Raw genomic sequence first — 22189 nt, 5'->3', positions numbered from 1 at the left:
ACTTTATATTTTGGGGCTCCAAAATCACTGCAGATGGTGACTGCAGCCATGAAATTAAAAGGCGCTTGCTCCTTGGAAGAAAAGCTATGACCAACCTGGACAGCATATTAAAAAGCAGACACATTCAGTTCAGTTCAGTTCAGTTCAGTTGCTCAGTCGTGTCCGACTCTTTGCGACCCCATGGACTGCAGCACGCCAGGCCTCTTGGTCCATCACCAACTCCTGGAGTTTACTCAAACTTATGTCCACTGAGTCGATGATGCCATCCAACTATCTCATCCTCTGTCCTCCCCTTCTCCTCCTGCCTTCAATCTTTCCCAGTGTCAGGGTCTTTTTCAATGAGTCAGTTCTTCCCAGCAGGTGGCCAAAGTATTGGAGTTTCAGCTTCGCTATTAGTTCTTCCAATGAATATTCAGGACTGATTTCCTTTAGGATGGACTGGTTGGCTTTCCTTGCAGTCCAAGGGATTCTCGAAAGTCTTTTCCAACACCACAGTTCAAAAGCATCAATTCTTCGGTGCTCAGCTTTCTTTATAGTCCAACTTTCACATCCTTACATGACTACTGGAAAAACCATAGCTTTGACTAGATGGACCTTTGTTGGCAAAGTAATGTCTCTGCTTTTTAATATGCTATCTAGGTTGGTTATAACTTTTCTTCCAAGGAGCAAGTGCCTTTTAATTTCATGGCTTCAGTCACCATCTGCAGTGATTTTGGAGCCCAAGAAAATGAAGTCTGTCACTGTTTCCACTGTTTCCTCACCTATTTGCCATGAAGTGATGGGACCAGATGCCATAATCTTAGTTTTCTGAATTGTGAGTTTTAAGCCAATCTTTTCACTCTCCTCTTTCACTTTCATCAGGAGACTCTTTAGTTCTTCTTCACTTTTTGCCATAAGGGTGGTGTCATCTGCGTATCTGAGGTTACTGATATTTCTCTCAGCAATCTTGATTCCAGCTTGTGCTTCATCCAGCCCAGCATTTCACATGATGTACTCTGCATACAAGTTAAATAAGCAGGGTGGAAATATATAGCCTTGACGTACTCCTTTCCCTATTTGGAACCAGTCTGTTCCATGTCCATTTCTAAGTGTTGCTTCCTGACCTGCATACAGATTTCTCAAGAGGCAGATCAGGTGGTCCGGTATTCCCATCTCTTTAAAAATTTTCCACAGTTTGTTGTGATCTGCACAGTCAAAGGCTTTGGCATAGTTAATAAAGCAGAAATAGATGTTTTTTTTTCTGGAACACTCTTGCTTTTTCTATGATCCAACGGATGTTGGCAATTTGATCTCTGGTTCCTCTGCCTTTTCTAAATCCAGCTTGAACATCTGGAAGGTCACAGTTCATGTACTGTTGAAGTCTGGCTTGGAGAATTTTGGGCATTACTTTACTAGCATGTGAGATGAGTGCAACTGTGCGATAGTTTGAGCATTCTTTGGCATTGCCTTTCTTTGGGACTGGAATGAAAACTGCCCTTTCCAGTCCTGTGGCCACTGCTGAGTTTTCCAAGTTTCCTGGCATATTGAGTGCAGCACTTTCACAGCATCATCTTTTAGGATTTGAAACAGCTCAACTGGAATTCCATCACCTCCACTAGCTTTGTTCATAGTGATGCTTCCTAAGGTCCACTTGAATTCGCATTCCAGGATGTCTGGCTCTAGGTGAGTGATCACACCATCATGATTATCTGGGTCATGAAGATGTTTTTTGTATAGTTCTTTTGTGTATTCTTGCCACCTCTTCTTAATATCTTCTGCTTCTGTTAGGTCCATACCATTTCTGTTCTTTATTGAATCCATCTTTGCATGAAATGTTCCCTTGGTATCTCTAATTTTCTTGAAGAGATCTCTAGTCATTCCCATTCTATTATTTTCCTCTATTTCCTTGCACTGATCACTGAGGAAGTCTTTCTTATCTCTCCTTGCTATTCTTTGGAACTCTGCATTCAAATGGGTATATCTTTCCTTTTCTTCTTTGCTTTTCACTTCTCTTCTTTTCTCAGCTATTTGTAAGGCCTCCCAGACAGCCATTTTGCTTTTTTGCATTTCTTTTTCTTCGGGATGGTCTTGATCCCTGTCTCTTATACAATGTCATGAACCTCCATCCATAGTTCATCAGGCACTTTGTCTATCAGATCTAATCCCTTAAATCTATTTCTCACTTCCACTGTATAATCATAAGGGATTTGATTTAGGTCATACCTGAATGGTCTAGTGGTTTTCTCTACTTTCCTCAATTTAAATCTGAATTTGGCAGTAAGGAGTTCATGATCTGAGCCACAGTCAGCTCCCAGCCTTGTTTTTGCTGACTGTATAGAGCTTCTCCATCTTTGGAGAAGATTGAATATAATAAATATATATTAGATTGAATATAATCAATCTGATTTCAGTATTGACCATCTGATGATGTCCATGTGTAGAGTCTTCTCTTGTGTTGTTGGAAGAGGGTGTTTGCTATGACCAGTGTGTTCTCTTGGCAAAACTCTATTAGCCTTTGCCCTGCTTCATTCTGTACTCCAAGGCCAAATTTGCCTGTTACTCCAGGTGTTTCTTGACTTCCTACTTTTGCATTCCAGTCCCCTATAATGAAAAGGACATCTATTGGGGGGTGTTATTTCTAGAAGGTCTTGTAGGTCTTCATAGAACTGTTCAACTTCAGCTTCTTCAGCATTACTGATTGGGGCATAGACTTGGATTACTGTGATATTGAATTATTTGCCTTGGAAACAAACAGAGATCATTCTGTCATTTCTGAGATTGCATCCAAATACTGCATTTCAGACTCTTTTGTTGACTGTGGTGGCTACCCCATTTCCTCTAAGGGATTCTTGCCCACAGTAGTAGATATAATGGTCATCTGAGTTAAATTCACCCATTCCAGTCCATTTTAGTTCGCTGATTCCTAGAATGTCGACGTTCATTCTTGCCATCTTCTGTTTGACTACTTCCAATTTGCCTTGATTCATGGACCTAACATTCCAGGTTCCTATGCAATATTGTTCTTTACATCATTGGACTTTGCTTCTATCACCAGTCACATCCACAACTGGGTGTTGTTTTTGCTTTGACTCCATCTCTTCATTCTCTCTGGAGTTATTTCTCCACTGATCTCCAGTAGCGTATTGGGCACCTACCAACCTGGGGAGTTCATCTTTCAGTGTCCTATCTTTTTGCATTTTCATACTGTTCATGGAAAGAAAGCTGAGCACTGAAGAATTGATGCTTTTGAACTGTGGTGTTGGAAAAGAGTCTTGAGAGTCCCTTGGACTGCAAGGAGATCCAACCAGTCCATCCTAAAGGAAATCATTTCTGAATATTCACTGGAAGGCCTGATGTAGAAGCTGAAACTCCAATACCTTGGCCAACTGTTGTGAAGAACTGACCCATTGGAAAAGACCCCGACGCTGGGAAAGATTGAAGGCAGGGGGAGAAGGGGATGACAGAGGATGAGATGGTTGAATGGCATCACTGATTCAATGGACATGACTCTGAGTAAACTCCAGGACTTGGTGATGGACAGGGAGGCCTGGCATGCTGCAGTCCATGGGGTTGCAAAGAGTCGGACACGACTGAGCAACTGAACTGAACAAACCTGAGCTATTCTCAAACTGTAAGACCACCCATCCCCTTCCCCCGCAGGTGGTCCTTCCTTTCCTAGAATCACTTTCAACTCAGATGATGCTTCACAGCCTCCAGCACCAGCCCTGGCTTTCAGTTTTAACTCGCAATTTTCTCCTCCAATCTTTTGTTTTATTCTTCACACCAGATTTTTATTCACTCATTCAAGCACCTTCTTTTCCATGTGGTTCAAGTGGTAGAGGTTACAATCTATTACTACGAGTACAAAACAGAATCAATCAACATTCTTACAATATTGAAAGACTAGGATCATTCCTAACACTACTTTGCTTTACTTCTTACTCCTAAATTTTAAGTCATCCATTCCTTCAATATGCAATATTTCAGCATTATTGAAACAATGTTTTATATCTAGAGATTTTCTAAACTTTGTAGGGAACTAGAAAGGAAGTTTCTAAACTGGACTGGAAGATTTTTTTTTTTTTTTGGTTATTAATACAAAAAAACAATTATTTCTGAGGTTTACAAGCTAATTATTGTCTGCAAAACTGAGTATTCTTCCTCTATACAAAGGTAACCAACTTAACTTCTCATTAGAAAAGAAAATAACCAAACAACAAACACAAAATAAGAAATTTGCCACAAAGCTATGGCTTGTTTCCCACTCAGAAAAAAAGTTTAACTGGTAACAAATAAGGTACAATTTCTATAAGTGGATATTTTTTTAAACTTGTAAGTTTTCCATTTCTAATACAGAAGAGTTGAGACACTTTTCTAATCAGCTTAATCTGTCAGAAGATTTAATATCAATATTTATACCCTCAGTACTTTCTATTTTGCTTTTCTAGTCTTAAAAGATGAATGTAGCCATATCAAATACTTAGAAATAACTCCCTGCCTTCAATGAGGTATTTCAACCAAAGACCTGTGGTCAGAGACATCTCAATGTTGAAAAGTCATTTTTACCATACAAGTAGATTTCAAAGAATTTCTGAGACTAAGATCATAGAGGGGCTTCCCAGGTGGTTCTAGTGGTAAAGAACCCGCCTACCAATGCAGGAGACATAAGAGACTAGTGTTTGATCCCTGGGTCTGGGAAGATCCCCTGGAGGTGGGTATGGCAACCCACTCCAGTATTCTTGCCTGGAGAATCCCATGGACAGAGGAATCTGGCGGGCTGCAGTCTATAGTGTCATAGGAGTCAGACATGACTGAGCGACTGAGCGCGCACACACTCAAGATCATAGAGATCTTTGGATACCATCCTTGCAGAATATTGAGGCTGGAAACAACTAGAGGACCTGCTGAAGTTTCCAGAGCTAAAGTGTCTACATTAAGATTGATGGCTGTTGATTCACAGACCACTCCTTTTCTCACCTCACTGCCCATATTGGTTTCTTAAACGTCTAAATAGAAGCATAACTGTGCCTGGAATTTTCTCTACAGAAGTAGATGATATATATACACAAACGCTTAATACATACTATATACACACACATGCAAGATAATAGAATTAGGAATTAAAGTATTCAAAGAATGACTCTGTGTTATGTACACAATTTTAACTGCTCATCTCAGGTGTCTTAAGATATGCACAGAAGCAAATCCAGATCACTAGTAGGTGGAATGAATGAATGTGTCTGAAGGAGAAGAAAGCTAAATGCAGAATTAGGGAAAACAATGAAATTTAGATGTGGTCCTACCCTTTATTTATCTTTTCTTTGGCCATGCCCGAAGGCTTATGGGATCTTTGTTTCCCAACCAGGGATCAAACCCTGGCCCCTGGCAGTGAGAGAGCAGCATCCTAACCACTGGACCATCAGAGAATCCTTGGTCCTATCTTTTATAAGTTCACGAAGGATAGACATGCTTAAATAATTCTAACATAGAGCAGATTTTGATGAACATTGTTACTGCTGACAATGTGTATAAATATGTAGTGGGTGTATCGTTATATGTGTAGAGATAAGTAGTATCTCTAGAGATGGCATCATCTGAGATGAATTCTTGTGTCACTTTCAGCTTTTATATGTATTATATATATATGTATGTATATACTACAAACAAATGGAGTTTATTCCAGTGATGTGGGGCTTGATCAATATTTAAAATTCATTGAAGATAATCTGTCATATTAACGGTAAAAAAATCACACTGTATTAATTGTATCAATTGTTATGTATTTCAGGTAGAATTTCAAGGAGATATAGAGAGTTCATGACAGTGTTTGTGTGCGTGTGTGGGCACTCAGTTGCTCAGTGGTGTCTCACTCTTTGTGACCTCATGAACTGTAGTCCACCAGGCTCTTCTGTCCATGGAATTTTCCAGGGAAAATTACTGGAGGGGACTGCCATTTCCTCCTCCAGCCATTTCCTCCTTCAGGGGATCTTCCAGACCCAGGGATTGAACCCAAGTCTCCTGCAGCTTCTGCATTGCAGGCAGATTCTTTACTGCTGAGCCCCTAGAGAAACCCTATGACAATGTTTACAGATAGCAAAGGGTTCGAAGAGTTATAAAGGGCCTATCTGTGCTTAGTTGCTCAGTCGTGTCTGACTCTGCGACCTCATGAACTGTAACCTGCCAGGCTCCTCTGTCCATGGGGATTCTCCAGGCCAGAATACTAGAGTGGGTAGCCTTTCCCTTCTCCAGGAGGTCTTCCCAACCCAGGGATCGAACCCAGGTCTTCCACATTGCAGGTAGATTCTTCATCGTCTGAGCCACTAGGGAAGCTGCTACTGCTGCTGCTAAGTCGCTTCAGTAGTGTCCGACTCTGTGCGACCCCATAGACGGCAGCCCACCAGGCTCCCCTGTCCCTGGGATTCTCCAGGCAAGAACTCTGGAGTGGGGTGCCATTACCTTCTCTGGTACAAAGGGCTTGGGGGAGGGAAAATCAATTATATGGTGCCGTCACGAAAATGTGGCTTCAGGGTAAAGATGAAGCCAACTTTCACCCTTTCTGTGAAAAAGCCAGACTTATAAAAACTTTAAAGTCAGTTTTTACACAGTAGCCTCATAAGGAACCCTTGGTTTTATTCTATGTACATCTGATGAAGGAAATGCATTTCCAGTCCAGAACTCTCCTCTCCACCAGTCTGTTTACCATCGTCTTGGATGTCTCAAAGGTACCCAAAACTCAACAAGTCCAAATTGGAAACTGGTCCCTCTTCCCGTGTTCCCTAGCTCAGTAATGGCACCAACGCCCACACAGTTATGCAAGCCAGAAGCCTGGAGCCAGATTATAATCTCCTGGAGGGTAGGGACCTGGGCCTGTCTTATTTTCTGCTGTATTTTCAAGACCTACAACAGTGCACGGAACAGAGTGGGTTTTAATTACTGCCTGCAGTCTCTAGATTGCATTCACTTCCCTCCCTCTCCACCATTGCTACTCAATCCACCTCCCATAACTTCTCACTGGACTTGTTGCAGTAGCCTCCTAACTCACCTCCCTTGACCTCTGTCTTCCACTCTAGCCAGTGATCTTTTCAAAACACAAATCTGATCCTAAGGCAAGTGTTCTTGCCATGGCTTCTGAGCACTTTTCCAACCTCCTTGCACGCAATGATTGCTCTTGTTCTTTAGATCCAATCAATTAGCCCCTTTTTACAATGCCTCCCATCACTGCTCTCTCCTGCCACAGGGCCTTTGCACATATTGCTTTCTCTGCTTGGACCATTCTTCATGGTCCAACTTAACTTCTATTCATCCTCTGGATGTTACTGTCAGAGAAGTTTACGGTATTAAGTCCTGTAGGTCCTGAGGAGACTGTATTTTATGGAGAAGTGCTAGTCAAAACATCTTGAAAAATGCTGGCAAGAGATATCTCATAGAACTTATAGTGGTTTCATTTTAATGTTTGCATGTAAATTATTTCCTGCCAAAAGTTTTTTCAACTTGTAAATTTTTGACATGAGACCAAAGATCTAATCAAGGACCATCGAGGCTGTAACCATTTCTCCCTTTCTTTATGAAATTTTGGAAAGTATTATCAAATATGTTTCCCTCTTTTTTTTCTATTAGACATAAATTCTGAGAAGAATTTACTCGTACTCTGTTTTTGGGTTAACATTTATAAAGATCATTCCTGGTACAATATGAATGTTTAATGATGCTTACTTAAAATAGCTCATGATGGTAGACTGTGAGGTCCTCCTTCCTTTATGCTTATTTATTTATTTATTTTTGTCTGTGCTGGGTCTTAGTTGCTGCATGCGGGCTTTATTTTGGTTGCAGAAAATCGGGGCTACTCTTAGTTGTATGGGCTTAGTTGCTTCCTGGCATGTTGCTCCGTGGCATGTGGGATCATCCTGGACCAGGGATTGAACCTGTGTTTCCTGCATTGGCAGGTAGATTCTTTACCACCAAGCCACCAGAGAAGCCTTCTCCTCACTTCATAAATGCTCTATAGGATAGTTTAGGTGTAGTTCAGCCTGTTCATTATTTGGAAGATTCGATATTGTAAACATGTCAAATTTCCCCAAAATGAATCTATCAACTCAATGCAATTTCAATAAAATTTTTTTTCAAAGAATTGAAACATGGATTCCAAAATATATATGAAAATGCAAAGGGCCAAGAATAACCAAGAAATCTAAACAAAGGAAGGACAAAGCTGGAGACTTTATGTGACTAGATACCTAGAAATCTAAGTATCTATACATCTAGATGTATTTAAACAGCTATGATAATTAAGACAGTGTGGCATTGGTTCAAGAGTAGACTGATAATGCCCTTCAAGTCCATCCACGTTGCTGCAAATGGCATTATGCTAAGTGAAATAGGTCAGACAGAGAGAGACAAACACCATAAGATATTATTTATGCATGGAATCTAAAAATTTCAACAAATTAGTCAATAAAACAAAAAAGAAGCAGACTCAGAGTAACCTAGTAGCCACTAGTCGGGAGAGGGAAGCACAGGGGGCAGTATAAAGGCAGTGCTTTTGTGCTTTGTGTGCTTAGCTGCTCAGTCGTGTCCGACTCTTGCGATCCCATAAACGGAAGCCTGCCAGGCTCCTCTGTCCATTGGATTCTCCAGGCAAGAATACCAGAGTGGGTTGCCGTTTCCTTCTCCAGGGAATGTTCCCACCCAGGGATCGAACCCAGGTTTCCTGCATTGCAGTCAGAGTCTTTAGCGACTGAGCTACAAGGTAGAGGGTTAAGAAAAGGGTTATCATGGGACTATATGAAATCATGTGTGTGAAACTTTTAAAAATTATAAAGCACTACAGAATTAAAATAATCTTTCATTCAATGAAATAAATAAATGTATAAAAATACCTCCCCCCACCAATAGACTAATAGACCAATGGAAGATTGACCTCTATCTGATACGATCTGGTAGGGAAAATTTTGTGCTTCAGGGAAAACTGCATTTTCTGTAACATCTTCTCTGGGTTATCTGATTTTGATTTTATGGTGGCTGTTTTAGAACTCTGAGGGAGTTCTTTGGTGGTCCAGTGGTTAAGACTGGACAATTCCTCTGCAGGGGAACTAACTGGCTTGATCCTTGGCTGGGGAACTAAGATCCTGCACGCTGTGTTGCTCGGCCAAGTAAAATCCCTCTTCAAACAAACAGAAACTCTGCAACTTGTAGATTACTGATAGAAATACAAAACCCATGAAAATGAATTCTATCTGGTGGAGGGACACACCCTCAATCTTAAAAAAAAAAACTGGATTTGCTTCAGTTTTGCACGTTTACTAGAGCATTCCTGATGTGTACACGTGTCTCTTCTTGATTCACCTCGGAACAGGTTGAAAAACCTTGCCACTTTTCCTTCTTAATTCATTAAGTAAACCTTTAACATTTGTTCATTTTTATATCTCTATGAGTCATTTTTTATTTTGAAAAATTATGTTTACAATAAAGTTAATCTCAGATGGACTGCTAACTTAAAGTGAAAGTAAAACAATAAAGCTTCTAGAGGACTATAAAGGAGCTGATATTTCTGACTCTGAGGCAGCAAAGATTTCTTAAATAGGATACAAAAGCACCAACTATAAAAGATTGTTAACTCAGATTTCATTAAATGTAAGAATCTCTGTTCACCAGAAACACCACGAAGAGAGTGAAAAGGGAAACCATTGAGTGGGAGGGAATATTTGCATTAGATTTTTTTTTTACAAAGGTATAGTGTACACATATATATATTATATATTCTACAAATCAATAAGACAGACAACTGAAAAGAAAAATGGACGAAAGAAATAAACAGGCAGGGCTTCCTTGGTGGCTCAGTGGTAAAGAATCCATCTGCCAATGCAGGGGACGTGGGTTCAATCCCTGATCTGGGAAGATTCCACATGCCACAGGGTAACTAAGCTTATGTGCCACAACTATTGAGCCTCTGCTCTAGAGCCTGGGAGCCACAACTACTGAGCCCACATTCCAGAGCCCCTGCTCTGCAACAAGAGAAGCCACTGCAATGAGAAGCCACTGCAATGAGAAGCCAGCACATCACAATGAGAGAGTAGCCCCCCTTGCTGCAACTAGAGAAAAGTCCAAGCAGCAACGAAGACCCAGCGCAGCCAAAAAGAAATAAAATTTAAAAATTTACATATATATATATATAAAGAACAGGCATATCACAAAAGACCATATCCATATGGTCAATAACCAAGCTCACAACCCCCTTAGTCATCAGGAAAGTACAAATCAAAACCACTTCACACCCACCAGAATGACAAAGTAGGAAAGTACTGACAGTACGAAGGCTGACAAACAGGCAGAGAAACTGGGTCTCTCGGACATTGTGGCTGGGAGTACAAATTGGTATCACTACTTTGGAAAATGATTTGGCAATCTCTCTTAGCGCTAAACATACATCCACCCTGTGACCCAGCAATTGCATTCTTCGGTGTGTGTGTACGTTTACTCATATGTACCAAAAGACATACGAGAATGTCCAGCGAATTTATTCCCACTAGAGGAGGTGACTCAGTGGTAAGGAATCTACCTGACAATGCAGGAGCTGCAGGTTGGATGCCTGGGTCGGGAAGATCCCCTGGAGAAGGAAATGACAGCTCGCTCCAGTACTGTTGCCTGGAGAATCCCAGGGACAGAAGAGCCTGGTGGGCTATAGCCCATGGGGTTGCATCGTGCTGGACATGACTAAACAACAACAGCAACAAAGCCTGTGTTAGTTTCCAGTGGCTGCACATTTGGTGGCTTAAAGCTTTAGTAATTTATTCTCTGGCTGTCAGTTCTGGAAGCCAGAAGTTCAACAGTAGAATGAAAAACTGTGGTATAGTCACACCGTGGAATACTACAAAACAATAAAGATGAACCCATGACAGCTATACGAACACCGTTGGTGAATTTCCTAAACATAATACTGACTGAAAGAAGCCAGGCCCCAAATAAATACCTAATGTATGACTCATTTACGTCATGTTCAAAAAATAACAAGCGTGATCTGCGGGACAGAAGTCTGGGTAATGCTTACATTTGGAAGGAGGACACCAAGTGACTGGGGGTGAGCCAAGAGGACATTCCGCAGGGGCTGACCCTGTACTGCGTCCTGATCTGGGTGGTGAAATTCACCAGGCTGGACATCTTTTTTGTATGTTTCTCTGTATAACATTTACAGTACGTTTCCCTCTTCTTTCCTTGATTATAGCTCAGCTGTAATGTTATAATAAAGTTTATTTTAAAAAATCTGTTCCTGGGACTTACTTGGCGGTCCAGTGGTTAAGAGTTTGCTTTCAACGCAGGGGAGCCAGGTTCAATCCCTGGGTGAGGAATTAAGATCCCACATGCCATGAGGTGTGGCTAAAATAAAATAAATCTGTTCTTGCCTAGATGGGAGGGGAAGAATGCATTCAGGTGTATGTATGGTTGAGTCTCTTCATTGTTCCCCTGAAATTATCACAACATTGTTTGTTAACTGGCTATACCCCAATACAAAATAAAAAGTTAAAAAAAATAGAAAACAAGCAAGCAAAAAAAAAAAATCTCTTCTTATGTTATATAAGCATCTTTCTTTCATTTCCCGAATATTGTTGTTGCAAGTCGCTCAGTTGTGTCTGACTCTTTGCGACCCCATGGACTGGCCATGGAATTCTCCAGGCCGGAATACTGGAGTGCGTAGCCTTTCTTTTCTCCAGGGGAATCTTTCCAACCCAGGAATCGAACCGGGGTCTCCTGCATTGCAGGCAAATTCTTTTACTGACTGAGTTATCAGGGAAGCCCTTCATGAATATATTAGATTTTAATACATATGTATATTAGAATTATGAATGGTTATGACAATATTTTCATTCTCATTATGGGTTTAGGTGGTACCCTCTCTCAGGAATGTCTGTTTAAGGGACATGTGTATGTATTTCTGGTCCAAAAGGTTTTGAAGAAAACTTGAATTGGAGGATCTGATTGTGCCATGGAACAGACTATTTTGTAATTTGTTTCCCCAACTGTTCTCTAAGAGTTTAGTGTCACTACGCTTCCTGGCTAAAGGCATCCTCCAGACCTGGAGTGTGGATAGTTGGGGTGGGAATGCTACTCCAGGGTGCATGATTCAGACTTAGGAGTGGTGTTACACATCTTAGGATGGGTAAGGAATAGGATTTCCCAAAGAGGCACAGAGCTCTGTAAGAGGTATGTATGATGGGGGCCAGGAAGCAGGAGGCTTTTAAGGAGAGAAACTCATTGGAACCTGGTGCTGTACTCAGAGGGAAGCCCTGAAATAAGCTAGAGAGAATTCCCTGGTGATCCAGTAGTTAAGACTCCACACTTCACTGCAGGGGGCAGGGGTTCAATCCCTGGTTGGGCACCAAGATCCTGCATGCCTTCGTGTGGGCAGAAAAGGCAGGATGGAAAGAAAGCTTTGTGCAGAAAGAGGGAAGGGGAGGGCTGGACATTCCTTGTAGCCTTTCAGCGGCGGGGTCTGGGGGCCTCTTTTGAAGGGACCTGACAAGTTGGAAACGCTATACGTTTGCTTTATCGGTGAGGCAAGCTTTGTTAAACCAAGTACCACTGTCGTGGAGATTGGAGGGAAATGGTACTTTGGCCATGGTTTCAACCTCCTCCCAGCCCCTGGGCACAGGGAAAAGAGCCTGAGTGTGGTGCTCACTGACTCCAGGAAGGGCGCTTGCTTCTCTGAAGGAAACTCTGTCCACCGAGTGGGCAGGAGAAGCCAGAGGGCTGTTTGGGCAGCGCCCAGGGCGTGAGTCATGTGTGTGGACGGCTGTCGCCACACCCCAGAGACTGAGGTGGAGGAGAAAGACCCACAGCCCTGCCAGCCCCTGCCTCATCCTCCGTGGGGGGCAAGCACCTTGGCGCATCTAAGGTCCCCAGGACGACTTCTGAGGTCGTGCTCCTGCTGCTGGGGGATGCCGAGGGGACAGGAGTTGGGGGTGAGGGGGAGGCCGAAGTTAACAGGGTGGTGACGATTGTGGTTCCCAGGCCCTGCCTCCCACCTGGCCCGGACCTGCACAATGTCTTACAAAGAGAGAGCCTTCCAGCCGAGCGGAAGAGCAGATCTGTGCTGGAGACCCATTGCAAAGCCTGGCGCTGCCCAGGGAGAGGCCCCGGGCCTCTCTGCTCTGCTGCTCTGGGAACACAAGCGGCTGACCCGGCCAGTCCAACCTGCCAGGCACCTTGTCTGTTGAACCGCCTTCCTCTCCCCTTCAGAGCACCAGGGCAGGCGGGGTGAGAGGGAAGAGCAGCCAACCCTCCTCCACACCCGGGCGGGCGTGGGAGGTGTTTACAAACACTTGAGGAATCCAGTGAGCCGGCCAGGGGTCAGCGGGCCGGGGACTGGGGGGGCACAGGCCTGACGCCAGCCTTGCTCTTGTCGCTGGGGCCCTCGCCTCCACACCTGGACTCTGGGTCTATTAAGCTGGAGGAAGACAGCCTCTTGGACTCTGGATGGCCTTGATCGACAAGGCGCTCAGCCTGGAGGAGGGGAGTAAGTCACCCCAAGGCATGTGGAGGGCAGGAAGCCAGCTCCGAAGCACACCCTGGGCTGGACCTCTTGACATCTCTCCTCTGATGGGTTTCCAACTCCGGCCTCCCATGAGGCCCCCTCCTCTGAGTTAACCCCTGCCTGTGTCCGGCGTCTAGAGAGAAGAATCTTGAGGGGAGTTTTAGGGGGTAGCCAGGCTGCCCTCTTCTCCCCCGGCTGCCCTCTTCTCCCCCAGCCTCCCGCTTCTGTTTAACCACAGAGACTATTTGTGTCTGACAGAAACCCAAACACATGAGGTCATCAGGTTTCTCCTCCCCTCCCCCACCCCCTCTCTCTGTCCTCGACTCTTTTCCCTGAAGGGAAGCGATGCTTCGGAGTCCTACTCAGCCTGTGGGGCTGTCCTGCTGGGTTTCATTCTTGATTCTGTCTCCTGTGGGGGGGGCTGTAACCTCATGAGGGTGGGGGAGGAGGGGAGGCCGGATATGAAAATCTTGACTATCAGGGTCAGTTTTGATGTCAAATCTCTTTGTCCAGGTGCAATGTAGGGGAGCAGGGGATAGGCAGGGCAACCAGAGGGGAGCATGGTATGAGTTATTAAATCAGTACAACCGGCTTCCCAGGTAGCTCAGTGGTAAAGAACCCATCTGCCAGTGCAGGAGACAGGGGTTTGATCCCTGAGTTGGGAAGATCTCCCGAAGGAGGAAATGGCAACCCACTCCAGTAGTCTTGCCATGGAAAATCCCATGGACAGAGAAGCCTCGCGGGTTGCAGTCCATGGGGTGGCAGAGTCAGACACATCTGTGTGACGGGCACGCGCCCACAACTTAGAATCGTCTCCATGGATGGATCAGAGGTGGGGTGAAATACAGCCAGAGGCAGGAAGTCCCAAAGGCAGGTATCTGGCTGTGACCTGCTCTGCTATTGGCTGCTGGGCTGCTTCTGCTCATAACTGCCTTACGGGCTGATCACGCCACTGCTCAAAGTCCCCTGGAGGCCTGCTCACCTGGTCCAGCACTCTGTGCACACTCCTTAGCCTGGTGTCCACAGTCTGCACAATCTGGGCTGATCTATCAGGGCTGTCTTATCTCCCTCACCCATCCACAGGGTGCTCCTAAAGCAGCCCACAGTCCAGCCCCAGCGGGGTACCTTGGCCCCCACACTTTTGCTTTGACTATCTGTTCTCTCCTGAAAAGCCCTTCTTCCATGCTCCCTTCTCTGCCTGTCAAATCTGCCATCTCCTTTAGGGCCCAGCTCAATGTTACTTCCTTCATAAAAATCAATTGACTATATACATGTTAGCTATTATATCTAGAATGGATAAACAAGGTCCTGCTGTGTAGCATGAGGAACTATGTTCAATACTCTACGATAAACCATAACAAAGAATATTTTTAAAAGAATGTGTGTATAACTGAATTACTTCCCAGTACAATAGAAATTAACACAACATTGTAAAAAACTATGATTAAAAAAAAATGCACTAGCTTAGAGAAATCACGACCTTCTCAAAATACCCTAAGCATTTTATGGATACAGGACTCCCTTTACAGCATTTATCAGGGTGTGCCAAGGGACCAATGGCACCCCACTCCAGTACTCCTGCCTGGAAAATCCCATGGGTGGAGGAGCCTGGAAGGCTGCAGTCCACGGGGTCGCTGAGGGTCGGACACAACTGAGCGACTTCACTTTCCCTTTTCACTTTCATGCATTGCAGAAGGAAATGGCAACCCACTCCAGTGTTCTTGCCTGGAGAATCCCAGGGACGGGGAAGCCTGGTGGGCTGCCGTCTATGGGGTCGCACAGAGTCGGACACAACTGAAGCGACTTAGCAGCAGCAGCAGCTGAGGGACCAGGACTCATTGAAAGGACTGTGTGCTCTCAGTCAGTAGCACCCAGCACATGCTGGGTGCCCAGTAAGTTCTCAATAAATCTTTAAAGTAATGAATGGAGCCACGAGGTTGAATGAGGTTAACAGATTGTCACACAGGGGAAATGGCACTAAAACAACAGAGTTCTGCTAGGTTTTCCTGCCTCTTAGATGGCTGATACCTCCTTTCCTTTCCCCTTCCGATCACCGTTAAACATTTACAATGTACTAAATAGTCCTTTCCCACACTGTAGCACCTCTCAGGAGGAAACCTGAGGCAAAATGTCTGTCTTCTAATTTCTCTTTCTTTTTAAAAAATTTTTATTTATTTGGCTGCACCAGGTCTTAGTTGCAGCAAGCAGGATCTTTGATCTTTAGTTGTGGCATGCAGGATTTAGTTCCCTGACCAGGGATCAAACCCAGGCCACCAGCATTTGCAGCAAGAGCCTTAGCCTCTGGACCACCAGGGAAGTCCCCATCTTTTAATTTCTTACATGGTAAAAAGCAAGCACAACATGGTTGACTGGCATAACTTGCCAACTCTTCAATTTTGTAGCACTTCCTGAATACCTACTGTGTGTCCAGGTTTCTGCTGGAGGAGACAAGTCACCACCTGGTTCTGCCCTGAAGAGGACTGTTGGAAGAAAAAGCTTGGAGAAACCTGAGTGAAGCTTTGCAGTGGATAGGATGTGGGTTGGCCAGAGAGAGAGGTGTGCCGGGCAGCCGTGGGCCAGCCTAGTGAGTAAATGGCTGAAGCGGGAAGTTTATCTGGGCTACAGTTTATTCAGGAGATAGAGGAGAGGGAATCAGGGTGGGGCCCACATAGGAATGCCTTGAATATCTGTTAAGTCTGAGGTTAAGGCAGTTGATGGGGAGGTAATGTTGCAGAATTCCCAGCAGGCAATGTGCAGTGTGGCTCAAGAGGAAAGGAGCCTACAGACAGCAGTCCAAGATTCGGGTTCTGAGGATCTGGGAGAAGTAAGGGATACAGCAGACACACTGGATGGAAGTCAGACACCCCGGGCTCTAGTCCTGGTTCTGCTGTAGGGCCTTGAACAAATCACTTCTGGGCCTTTCCTTAACTCTAAAATCTAAAAACCTTCTGCGACCTCTGCAATCTGATGCTCAATAGATACTTGAGTCCCCAGGATATTGGAAATGAAGGGAATCGCCAATCTAAAGGAAACTGCGAACCAGGAAGTGCCTGATCGAGAGCCCAGGGTTAAAGAGCGAGGAGAGACTGCAGAGGGTCCAGCGAGGAGAAATGGGGAACTGCGCGGGTGGGGGTGGAGGGAGGGCCTCTGCTCCCGAGGAGGTCCGTGTGGCAATCCCATTTCCAGTTCCTCCTTTAGTCCCCTTCCCTGACTTAGCCTCTCGGCCTCACCTTATTTGGTGAGGGTAGGGCAAAGTAGAACGCTCCCAAGCCACGACAGGTGCCCCCTGCTTCCCCTTTTCAGGGCTTCAGAACATCCTCATCAATTGCCACCCACCTGACACCCTCCCCGGACCGACTTTCCCCCAGAGTAATGGCCCCAGCGGCCAAAGTAGGAAGAGCAAGGAATCTGGGATCGCCTTCGCAGTCGCTCGCATTGTTTTCGTTCTTTAGTCGCTAAGTCGTGTCCGACACATTTGCGACCCCTTGGACTCCAGTCTCCTCTGTCCATAGGATTTCCCAGGCAGGAATACTGAGTGGGTTGCCATTTCCTGCTCCAGGGGATCTTCCCCGCCCAGGGATCGAACCTGCGTCTCCTGCACTGCACGCGGATACTTTACCACTCATCCTCATATCTAACATTTATCGAGAACTCGCCCTGTGCCAGGTAACATGACTGTTTGTTTTTTTTTTAACAGCAATCTCTGAGGTGGTTGCTCTCTCATTTTACAGATAAAGAAACTGAGACCCAAAGGTAACTAAGGAATCTGTACAAAGCCAAACACCTGCCAGAGGGCAAGACCAGACTGGAAATGAGGTCTGCCTCGCCTAATCGCTGCTCCGGCCAGATCCGGTTGGGCTGGGCGACCTTTGGCCGTTGGGGACACCTTTCCACCTCTTAGCATCAACTCTGGGCATCACCGACTGCACGGACAGGAGTTGAGCAAGCTCCGGGAATTGGTGATGGACAGGGACGCCCGTGCTGCTGCAGTCCATGGGGTCGCAGAATCGGACACGACTGAGAGTGAACCGAACACAACCAACCACCCCTTAGGGTAGAAGTCTCCAAGGCCCGCCCCCGCCCGCGCGGCCCAACCCGGGCCCTAAGGGGCGGAGTCGGCCAGGTCCTGCAGGTGGGGCGGTGGGCGGGGCCTGGCTGAGGCGGGGCACCGAGGGGGCGTGACCGGAAGCCTTAAAGAGGCCGCGGCGACTGGGCCGGGCGGTAGAGGCCGCCGGTCGCGGCGATCACCTCCTTACTTTTCGGTTGGGTCGCAGAACCGTCACCATGTCCCTGGCAGCCTCGGCGGGCCGGGGCCCCGGGGCCGTGTGGTCCCCGACGCACGTGCAGGTGACGGTATTGCAGGCGCGGGGGTTGAGGGCCAAGGGTCCCGGGGGCACGAGCGACGCGTACGCGGTGATCCAGGTGGGCAAGGAGAAGTACGCCACCTCTGTGTCGGAGCGCAGCCTGGGCGCGCCCGTGTGGCGCGAAGAGGCCACCTTCGAGCTGCCGCCGCTGCTGTCGGCTGAGGCCGCGCCCGCCGCCGCCGCCACCCTGCAGCTCACCGTGCTGCACCGCGCGCTGCTCGGCCTCGACAAGTTCCTGGGCCGCGCCGAGGTGGACCTGCGGGGGCTGCACCAGGACCAGGGCCGCCGGAGGACCCAGTGAGTGTGCGGGCGGGTGGCGAGCGCGGGGAGACGGGCGGAGCGAGCACGAAGCCTGGCCGGAGCGCCGAGACCCTTGCAGAATGTGTCTCCCCAAGGGGACAGCCGGGGCCACGCCTTTGCAGAGGGGGACCCCCCAATCACCCCCCACCCCCCCCCCCAATCCCCCTCCCCCGAATCCCTCCCCCCAATCCTCCCACCCGCTCGGCCGGTTCTAGGATTCTCGCCTAGCTTCTTCTTCTTGGGCTGGCCTGCCCCGGCTCTCCCAGTAGGTGGGTTCCGGTACTTGGGGATTTTTTTTTTTTTTTTTTTTTTTGAATCTGCTGGACGGAGCTCAGCGTCTGGCATTTAGTAATCACTTCATGAATTTTTGATGAATTGAAACTATGTGTGGGCTGACGAATTCCTCTTATTAGCTGAGTAGCTGTGTATATTTGATGTAGGCATCAGCTTACGTGTAAAGCCTCCTGGGTATTTCATTGTACTGGACATCGAGCTGTGAATGGCTGGGCCGGGGCGCTGGGAAAACCAACTGGAGCAGTTAGATCCACTGACACCAAAGCCCTAGAGCCTCGCTCAGGGGCCGAGCTGGGGGCGTTACTGTGCTGGGTGGGTGTGGGTGAGGGGTGGGGAAAGGGGAACGGGGGCTGTCCAGCGAGGGCTATCCCCTACCCCCTTCTCACCAACGCCTTAAGGGTCGATCGGGAGAATTTGCCCCTCCCTCCTTCCTCTCCTCCTCTAGGAATGCTAGAACAGTTTGGTCTTAACTTTCAGGCTGAAATACACTAACCATTTTTGCCCTCGGCCCCAAATTAGTAAGGATTTCCCAGTGATGGCTGGAACCAGGGCCTGCGGTTGGCCAGGTTGAACTGAAAAGTAGGCCTTATTTCGCTCTGGAGTTTGCAAAGTTCTCTCTGGTCCTACTGAGTGGGGCGGGGAGGGGGTTGAGGGGGCAGGATGGCTGCCCACCTGTAGCTCCCCTCCCTCCTTACGATGTTTGTGTTAGGGTATCACACTCCTTTAGGGAAAGCAAAGCAAACCCCTGTGCATTCTGAACTGTTACCGGTTTGTGTTCTCTCAGTGTTTGGAATGGAACATTTGATTATGCTCATCTGGTATACCCAGAGCTAGCCTCCCTTAGAGCTTCCTCTCTGGTTCAGCAGTAAAGAATTCACCTGCCAAGGCAGGAGATGCAGGTTCTATCCCTGGGTGGGGAAGATCCCCTAGAGAAGGAAATGGTAACCCACTCCAGTATTTTTGCCCAGAAATCCCATGGACAAAGGAGCCTGGTGGACTACAGTCCGTGGGGTCCCACAAAAGTTGGACATGACTGAGCACACACACACACACAGCCTCGCTTAGCTTAATTGGTTGCTTTGCTGGACCTTAAATATGCTAGTCATGTTATCACCTAATTTCTGTGGTTTATGAAGCACTCTGATTCACGCTGTATGTTTTAGATATACATGGTATTTTAACTTTCCCTTGGGGAGGAAGCAGGAAGAGCCAGAAGATTTGATGTTACCAGACTCTCTTTTCTGTAGGTTCTTGCAAATGTTATCACTGCTTCCTTTATCCAGCCAAAGATCAACAGGCATTTCTGAGCTCGAATCAGATAAAAAGGGAGAGCCTAGAGGTGAGGATGGATGGGGTATTTTTGTGGCATCAGCTTACAAGCTGTAAGGTGAGCAGCAGCATCTTTGCTGACCAGGGGCTGAAGCAGTCCTAACTTTCTGCTTGATTAAATGACATTTGGGGCCTTGGATTTACTGTCCTTTGCCTTGTCCCATCCCAAATGTGTGGATATCATGTCTGTCTCTACCATCTGTTTCTTCTTATTCCCTTGAAAAGTAGATTGGATCTCCCTGATAGAGATAGGGATTCCAGATCTCTGGGTCTGGTGCCCACTCTGGCCCTGACTCATTGTTGGGCTTCAGGATGCTCCGTCTCTAAATACCCAAGTTTCCCCATGTACAGATGGAGCTTGTGGCCAGACTTAGCTGATATTTATAAGATGTTTCTGGATTCCTGGATTAATGGAACCCCATGTGTAGATTCAAAAGGTCCTGTTACTGCTTTGGGAGGAACGAAAACCTCCCAAAGTTCCCTATTTCAGGAAGGGTTCAGTCTCTGCGCCTTCATTTTTCTCATCCTCTCTGATGTAATTCTAAACCTTGGTGATTACTCCTGTCCCTGTTATATGAGCTTGTGACCACTTAGTCACAATATCAGCTTGTAGGAAAACCGTGCTTAGCTGATTTTTTAATAACTACAAAGGAAGCCTTCTTCGCTCCTCCAGCAGTAGGCAAAATCGCAAGCTTTCCATCTGTCGCTTCCTGGGACTTTCCAAAATGCTGGGGGAACTCAGTTAAACCAGGCCTGTCTGATATCCTGCTACGTCACTCGGGTGCTCAAGATAGCTGTGATTTGCAGCATGAGATATACACTGTTAGGTGGAAGTTTAACAGAAAGAAACTGGTTGGGCTAGGAGGATCATTTGAATGGTTATTAATGGCTTGACTTTACCTTAGACATTAAAATCAAAATCAAAAGAAAAGCTCACATCTTGGCCTGTAGTTTTATGTGTGTGTGTGTGCGCGTGTCTGCATGTATGTTAATCTTTACAGAAAACAGTTGCCATTCAGAAGTTAAAACTCAAGGTGTTAAGAGCTAACTGTGCTGATATTTTCATTTGTTCTCCTAATAAGACCCCACATATCACATATTTGGAATCAAGAGAATATGCTTTTGTAATGACTCAGATTTTGCCAACCTCAGATTAGGGTGATGATCAGTTCAGTTCAGTTCAGTCGCTCAGCTTTGTCTGACTCTTTGTGACCCCATGGACTGCAGCACATCAGGCTTCCCTGACTGTCACCAACTCCCGGAGCTTACTCAAAGTCATGTCCACAGAGTTGGTGATGCCATCCAACCATCTCATCCTCTGTCATCCCCTTCTCCTCCCGCCTTCAATCTTTCCCAGCCTCAGGGTCTTTTCCACTGAGTCATTTTTTTGCATCAGATGGCCAAAGTATTGGAGTTTCAGCTTTAGCATCAGTCCTTCCAATGTATATTCAGGACTGATTTCCTTTAGGATGGACTGGTTGGATCTCCTTGCCTTCCAAGAGACTCTCAAGAGTCTGCTCCAACACCACAGTTTAAAAACATCAATTCTTTGGCACTCAGCTTTCTTTATGGTCCAACTTTCACATCCATACATGACTACTGGAAAAACCGTAGTTTTGACTAGATGGATCTTTGTTGGCAAAGTAATGTCTCTGCTTTTTAATATGCTGTCTAGGTTGGTTATAGCTTTTCTTCCAAGGAGTAAGTGTTTTTTAATTTCATGGCTGCAGTGTGATAATACATATCTTTAAAACACTAGACAGAGATGGACATATAGATACGATCCACTTAATAGGGAAGAGTGCGTGGCCCCTTTAGGTAAGAAGAAATCAAAATAAACTGATTTTGCACTGATATTAATGCATTGTCCCTCATATCCAAGGGTGAGTGGTTCCAGCTCCCCCACCAATGCCACAATCTGTGGATGCTGAAGCCCCTTATATAAAATGGCTTCATATTTGTGTATAACCTTTGTACATCCTCCTGTATACTTTAAATCATCTCTAGATTACTTATAATACCTAATATGATATATATGCCATGTCGTTCAGTGGCTCAGTTGTGTCTGACTCTTTACAAACCCATGGACTGCAGCATGGCAGGCTTCTTGTAAGTAGTTGTAAATACCATGGAAATGCTATATAAATAGTTGCCAGTGCATGAATCCAAGTTTTGCTTTTTGGAGTTTTCTAGAGTTTTTTTTCTTGAATATTTTTGAGATATTTATATTTTGGTTGAATCTGAGGACCTGTGGATACAGAGGGCAGACTCATCCATACTTCTCTGTGGTCTCAGCTGAGCTTTGGTTAAATGGAAATCAGTTAAGTCCCGTGATCATGAAACAGACATGACTCTGAGAGGCAGAGTAAGGGGATCAACATGTGGTCTCCTCTGCTGT

At 45.9% G+C, this 22189-nt stretch overlaps 1 protein-coding gene across 2 annotated transcripts in view; it reads left to right on the top strand.

Moving 5' to 3' along the window:
• Window positions 1–17724: 17724 nt before the first annotated feature.
• Window positions 17725–22189, top strand: part of RAB11FIP1 (RAB11 family interacting protein 1) — a 35112-nt gene continuing 30647 nt past the window's right edge. For both annotated transcript variants that reach the window (XM_027962503.2, XM_027962502.2), the window contains exon 1: window positions 17725–18165. In XM_027962503.2, coding sequence (XP_027818304.1) covers window positions 17789–18165 — 377 coding nt within the window. In that variant the 5' untranslated portion in view covers window positions 17725–17788. The remainder of the gene's footprint in view (window positions 18166–22189) is intronic.

This window comes from Ovis aries, chromosome 26 (genome assembly GCF_016772045.2).
Source record: "Ovis aries strain OAR_USU_Benz2616 breed Rambouillet chromosome 26, ARS-UI_Ramb_v3.0, whole genome shotgun sequence".
Lineage (NCBI taxonomy): Eukaryota > Metazoa > Chordata > Mammalia > Artiodactyla > Bovidae > Ovis > Ovis aries.
Note: the sequence above shows the minus strand (reverse complement) of the source record. Positions and strands in the feature narration are given on the sequence as shown.